The 7183-nt window shown below is 46.3% G+C and overlaps 1 protein-coding gene across 3 annotated transcripts in view; it reads left to right on the forward strand.

Moving 5' to 3' along the window:
- LOC137435151 (cryptic protein) overlaps positions 1-5494 on the forward strand; it is a 32339-nt gene extending 26845 nt beyond the window's left edge. For 2 of the 3 annotated variants that reach the window (XM_068128681.2, XM_068128682.2), the window contains exons 5-6: positions 3881-3990; positions 4518-5494. In XM_068128681.2, coding sequence (XP_067984782.1) covers positions 3881-3990; positions 4518-4639 — 232 coding nt within the window. In that variant the 3' untranslated portion in view covers positions 4640-5494. The remainder of the gene's footprint in view (positions 1-3880; positions 3991-4517) is intronic. The other variant, XM_068128680.2, reaches the window with a different exon arrangement.
- The last annotated feature ends 1689 nt before the right edge of the window (positions 5495-7183 follow it).

Below are 7183 nucleotides of genomic sequence, written 5' to 3' on the forward strand. Positions count from 1 at the left end.
GGCTGGGCGTGTAGCCTGTTAGTGTGTGTAGTTGGTTGGGCACTCCACCACTGTGAGGATGTCGGCCAGGTGAGGCCGCAGGTGGGCTCTGGGAGCCGGTAGAGTTGTGGATGGGGCCCGAGGATCCGGAGGATGGACCCGGGTAGCCCAGTGCCAGAGAGGGCACCGAGTGGGGAGAGTGCCAGAGGGCCTTCCCCAGGTAGTTAGGTTAGGGTAAGGAGCAGGTAAGCTCGGAGGCAACCGCAGTGGTGGAGGTGTGCAGGTGGGTAGACCCACTGGGAGAGGTACACGCCACAGCCCAGAAATTGTGCGAGGGCACCGGGAGATGAATCGGGGGAGTGAGACCCCAAATTGAAAAGCACCACAGTTTGGCCAATGGGAATTGGTTTTTAGAACCCATAGTGTAAGAGGGCCAATGGTTTGGCCGGAGAAAGACCCCGGGTAGTGTAAAGTTGTTAAAGTCATTTAGGAAATAGTTAGGATTGAAGAACCTGTCGCACCATACGCAGCCACTTACCTGTGGTGATGATGATGACTCCACACCTGTGTTTTCTTTGTTTTGTTGCAGGAGATGAATCGCTGTGTGGATTTGTGAGACGCATCACGACGTGGATGAGACATTGGGGTGATTCCATCTCTCCCTCCCTAGGAGGGACTGATGATGAATTGGTAATGGCAAATTATGATGTTGAGTTGGAGATGGCAAATTTTGATGAGAGTTGAAAATGGCAAATTTGATTGGTTAGGAGGGAGAGAAGACGAATTTGGTATATGGGAGGAACGGGGAAGACAGTAGGGATGTTTGTTGATTTGTAAAGTAGATGTTTATGGGTAGTGTTGTGTTTTGTGGATACAGTAAGGGGTAAGGGAGGGGCCATGTAGGTTACCTGGTGGGGGGGGGGGGGGGCGTACGATAGGAACGTACCTGTCTCACCTGGTTCCCATGTGCCCCCAGTGTGCATCACCTTACATTGCGTGCACTTTTGCGCCCTTACCACCTTACTCACTTGTCTGCTTCTTTTGTCTCCCACCTCCGAGGATCTGGCTTTGGGGTAGAGAGAGAGGAGAGAGAGGTGCTGGCTGCGCAGTTGTGGGCCTGCACTTTCGCTGTTTGCTGCCGGGATCGATACACCATATGGACCGCAATGTTTGTGGCCACCCACAATGGACCGCAGTTCGTTTGCGGCCAAGCACCACCCGGGGATGGACCTATGGGTCAACGTGGCACCTATGCCATACAGGTGAACCACTTTTAGTTAACACCAAGTGCACCACAAGAAGAGCAAGAGACACCTGCAGGGTTAGGGGTTGTCGAATTTATTTTTATTCCAATGAACAATGGTGACTGCACCGATTGGTGGTGGGGTGGTGCTTTTGATGCTGGGAAAGGGTGCTCTGCACGTTATTAAAGGCCGTCGGCCACAGAGCACTCGTGGGTTGGTGTATCGATGCTGGCAAGCGCGCTCTCTCTATGCATAACATCTGCATGTGTTCCTCCAAAAACAGGTCCTGGATCGTAGTGTAGATATCAGCGTAATCTTGTAAATAATGCTCCCTACCGGCTGTATGTTTAGTTTGAGAATTCTTTCCGGATTCGGTTATCCTGTGGGTGTGTTTCTGTGAGGAGAAGGGTGCAACGTCGCAGGGGGACATATTTACTCATTCGTGAATATCTGTAAAAACTGTCGCACTCAGGGTAGAGTTAATAGTAGAGGGAACTACATTGCGTGCCACACTAAAGTAGGTAAAAATTTATCGGGTCGGGACGCCCCGAGGGTAGAGAAGGGTGCAATGTTGCGAATATGGAATTTGGCCTCCATATCCGCTTGTAAATATTCCCCTATTTTCTCCAATACTCCCCAACTTTCCCCAATCCCCCATTCCCTAGTCCCATTGCATGTAAATAACAATCAGTAGAGCCGACCTTCCCCTTATTCCCCCATTAAATGTCGTGCCCAGGTCCACCGCACCACACGTAGACAACTTTCGGACATCTTCCTAGTTATTCTTAGTCTATGTCAGTTAAGGCCTCGTCTCCATTAATTATGACTCTTCGTTGCACCAGAATGTGATTATATGGCATCAGTAGTGAGTTTAGGACCTTTCCCATACCTCCTTCCATCTTCTTCCCCAACAATTACAACAACAACAGAGGAGATGGCGGCGGCGCGGGGGAGGATGCGTCCTCACACCGGCTCGATTAGCGCCATTGACCACGCGCTCCACGGGGTTACCACGGAGGGGCTGGCTGTCAGCTCCTCCTCAAGGGCGGAGCCTGGTAACCCCCCGCACCCAATCAGAAGGGCGGACCGATTCCATCTGGGGCGGCGCTAGCGAGCCGAGGGCGTGTCACTCCCCGCCGGATATACGCGGCCCCGCGCCGGATGTGACGTCAGATGCGCCCCCAGCTGGAGAAAGACGGACCTGCGAGCGCTGAAACAGATGCGCCTGAGTTTGGAGAGGCCTGAGAAAGACCCGCCTGAGAAAGAACGTCACCTCTGAGCGCTGCGACGAGACCTCCCCGCATCTCTGGACCGAACCGTGTTGATCCTGCCCCGAGCCCAGGTGCACCTGGAGCCATCGCTACCTTGCCTTTCCTAGCCATCAATCCCCGTGTGAGTCAGCTTTGTCCCGTTTATCTGTCGTCTGTTGGGAATAATATAAGATTGTGTCTAATTGCTTGTCTTTCTATGTTGTACCTCTCGTCCCTGTAATCTGACCCTTCCGTAACGAATATAATCTCCTCCGGAGGTCTTGAGAACCGTATCCCTGGTGTCGTCATTTTATAACCCAGCCGGGTGTCTTCTTTTTCTTATTGAGCCAGCGTAACGCGACTTCGTCAACGTCGAGTATAGTCGGGTAATTTGTGCGGACACGACGGCCATTCCGCTCGGCCCACTTTAACATCAAAGTCGTGTCTGTAACAGTATTATATATATTTTTTGGAATGAATAGATTTGGTGAGCAAGACGAAAGCATCCTTTTGTAGGAAAATAAAAAAAGGGTGTTATAATATATGAGAGAAAATAGTTGTTCAGGGGAGAGATTATACATTTCTAACCACGTGATCGCATACGAAGAACGAACGAACATATAAGAACAACAAATAAACGAATAAGACCTGGGAAGGAAATATATTTTTTTGGGGTTTTTTTTTTTTTTTTGAGTAGAGATATTAAACAAGGAGGTATGGGGTGAACGACTGGGACGAAACAGAGAACGAAAATAATTGCAGCGGATTCGACAAATCGCTGAGAGAAAAACAAAACCACAAGGTCGGAGACGGTACGGTAGCCGAAGCCTACGAGTACGAGTACTACTACTAGGCCGCAGAATACTCGATACGCATTAACCAACGATTGTGTATACATGTACGAAAAATTAGCACCGAAAATTTTCCAAAAGATACGCTGAAGGTACATACACTGAAAGATAGATACAGTCTCGACAAAAACACAATTGAGAAAAATCACTTAGCTTCGAAAGCGTGAGCGCATGGAACAGCTTCGAAAAGACGTGACCTCGCCGTGATCTCGCGAGATCCTGGTTCAGGTCTGAATCCAGATCCGGCCTATCAGTGGGATACAAAACGAGCTGTTCGGCCTGGCGGAGGTATGTGCTCTATCAAGTGCCGTTCTAGTTCTAGTTTGCTTTGTTTTGTAGTCTAAGCACTCCTTTCGGCCTACATGAGACCTTTCAAAAGAAAAAAATACTCAGGAATGCCTAACTGAATAAAGAGGAGTAATCCATATCACTACTGTACCACTTAATGTCATGAGGTTCAAAATAGCACCTTCATCTATACTTTGGCTGAGTCTGTTCATAACTTCCAACCTAATCATTGAATTTTGATCGACGTTTATTGTGAATGTCATTGTAGGGCCTGTGAGGGTCAGGTGCCTCACGGTTCCTGGCTGTGGCGAGGGTGCTCATTCTGTCGTTGTGTTTACGGAGAAATACGCTGCATCTCACAACTAGAGGTCGAGTGCGGTGAGACATGCAGAATTCACAGCACAACCAAATGGGCCGATAGGGCATTCAAAGTAGCGTGACGCCATTGTGGCCCGGCAGCGGAAAGACACCACCTAGAGGAATTGGCATTAAAAAAAAGTTTCATACGATGCAGAAAATCAGTGTCTAGGAGGATCTGTGGGGGCTTGACCCAAAAATTGGTATTTGCTCTCTTCTCCAAAACTACACACACACACTTTTGACAAAACTTGACGACAACCTTCATCACCCATGATGCACCAAGGTTTGTTCACAGTATGAAAAAATATCAAGGTCTAAGGGAGTCTGCAGGGGGTTTGAGTGACTGTTGTCCCATTATTTTACATGTCGACAAATTGAAATCCTCCCACAACCTGCACATACCCACTCAAAATTGAGCTTGACATATTTTTTAACTTCATCAGTTTAAATCTGATCTGGAGTTAACTTTTGTGACTTTTACCACAACCCTCATTTAATGACTATTGTTAATTGTCAGTATTTGCATTTACCCACTGTGTCTGTAGATCCTCCAGCGAGACGAGCTCTGCAGTTGTCGTGGTCGTCGTCACAAAGGTGGTCTCAGTCCATCATCATGACTATGTTGCTGGTGATGCTTGTTTGCCTTCTCTTGGCCTCTGTGGTCTAATATCCTGATCAAATCCCTCCGGGCAGAGTGAAACATGGACTGCAGTGTCATTGAGCCTTTATGAATCCATGAAAGGAAACATACGGTGATTGTTGGAGGAAGTAAAGAACATGACTGGAACGTGGTGTAAATTTCCTTTAAGTTTGGTGAAGTCTTCATGTCGAGTAATATTGTAGTTACCAACATAAATCTTGGTGTAAAGGTTTATACATTTACAGGAATGACCAAAATGTCTATTCGAGACGTGGGATTCAAATTCTCTGTTGAAGAGACGTGTCCGGCCAAACTGTTTGATGCAGGTTGCGCATCTTTCGGTGCATTCTTCGGGTTTTTAACCTTGTCGCTCCCTACGTGACCTTTAATTTCTCCTCTCGAGTTGTAACCACAACGCAAGGTTTTCTTAAATTTGTGCATTTGAAGTATTTCCATTATGTGAGCAGGTTTGTATCGAACTGGTGCACCTGGTTTTCTGGTTAGACGCAATCAAAGCGGATGTTTTCGAAATGGAGGAACGAGAAGTGCAAAAGGGAGGCTTACAGCAACCTGGGCCTGGAGTTTCAAATCAAACCCACCAAGTCTAATAGTGTGCATTCCTGCTTGCTCTCTACTATTTACTTTTAATTTTATTTATCACAATTTTTTTCACCAAATGTGTGCTTTCCACATTTTACAGCAAAAGGGCTATTTAAGAATTTTAATATTTTTGTTAAGGTTTCTTTTTGTACTGTTCAGGATTGACGGAGGGTTGTGAGCATGGTAAACGGAAGAGTGGATGATTAGGTACCATTTCAGGAATGCATCTTGTTTCACAAAGTGGTGAACAAAATAAACTTTTGGTGGAGTCTCGTTAAGGTGAATAGATTTACTCAGAGTCGTTAAATTAACGAATATTCATCTTTCCTCGAATGGTGTATTGCACACAGGACAAGCACATGTATGCCCACTTCACTATTTCTTTGTCTTGTTCCATTTGTACGACAATCCGAAGTACCGGTGGTTCATTGTGCAACATATATGAGACAACAAACAACTGAGCTTGAGGGGGGAGAGGTGACGTCACATCCCATAGCACTCTGGATACCAGCAATGCCATATTCACGACCTCACTTTTGTCTCCGCACTTCCTGGTGCAATTAAAGAGGAATTTGCTCCTTCCCATGAATGCCAACCTGTGGGGCTTGTTCGTGCGCTATCCCTTAAGTGCTGAACGCCAACTGAGGAAGCAGCAGGTACCTTTTTTTTCAAGTATTTGGTATGACTCGACCAATGTCGGAATCAAATCGGCAACCTCTCAGACCCAAAATGGGTGCTCTAACCACTATGCCACGGAATCTGGCATTACCACTGAACGACCTGCACCCTTTTCTGGTAATGTGGTGCAGCAACAGTGCTTTTCAGGTCTGTGCCCAATATATTTTGTTTCTCTCATTTTAACATTGTCTGTTTCATTTACAGCCGTCCTATTCCGATATTAGTGTTCATACCAATTTTGTTCAAACTAGACTGAGTGCAGTGTCTGTCCATGTCCATACTTTTCCAACAAAATGAAATGTTTTGGGAAAACTTTTCTTCAAACTGTTTGATGAATTTGTTAAAAAGCAGGCTATCTTCAAGTAACGATAACAAACTATCCACCCCACCCCTCCCAATAATTTGTGCTTGTTTTGTGGTTGCACTGTGCTTGTTTTGTGGTTGCACTGTGCTTGATTTGTGGTTGCACTGTGCTTGATTTGTGGTTGCACTGTGCTTGATTTGTGGTTGCACTGTGCTTGATTTGTGGTTGCACTGTGCTTGATTTGTGGTTGCACTGTGCTTGATTTGTGGTTGCACTGTGCTTGTTTTGTGATTGCACTGTGCTTGATTTGTGGTTGCACTGTGCTTGTTTTGTGATTGCACTGTGCTTGTTTTGTGGTTGCACTGTGCTTGATTTGTGGTTGCACTGTGCTTGATTTGTGGTTGCACTGTGCTTGTTTTGTGGTTGCACTGTGCTTGTTTTGTGGTTGCACTGTGCTTGTTTTGTGGTTGCACTGTGCTTGATTTGTGGTTGCACTGTGCTTGTTTTGTGGTTGCACTGTGCTTGTTTTGTGGTTGCACTGTGCTTGATTTGTGGTTGCACTGTGCTTGATTTGTGGTTGCACTGTGCTTGATTTGTGGTTGCACTGTGCTTGATTTGTGGTTGCACTGTGCTTTATTTGTGGTTGCACCGTGCTTGATTTGTGGTTGCACTGTGCTTGATTTGTGGTTGCACTGTGCTTGATTTGTGGTTGCACTGTGCTTGTTTTGTAATTGCACTGTGCTTGATTTGTGGTTGCACTGTGCTTGATTTGTGGTTGCACTGTGCTTGATCTGTGGTTGGACTGTGCTTGATTTGTGGTTGCACTGTGCTTTATTTGTGATTGTACTGTGCTTGATTTGTGGTTGCACTGTGCTTGATTTGTGGTTGCAGTGTGCTTAATCTGTGGTTGGACTGTGCTTGTTTTGTCATTGCACTGTGCTTGTTTTGTGGTTGCACTGTGCTTGTTTTGTGGTTGCACTGTGCTTGAT

The sequence above is a fragment of the Myxine glutinosa genome, chromosome 9 (assembly GCF_964187855.1).
Source record: "Myxine glutinosa chromosome 9, kmMyxGlut1.1, whole genome shotgun sequence".
Taxonomy (NCBI): Eukaryota; Metazoa; Chordata; class Myxini; order Myxiniformes; family Myxinidae; genus Myxine; species Myxine glutinosa.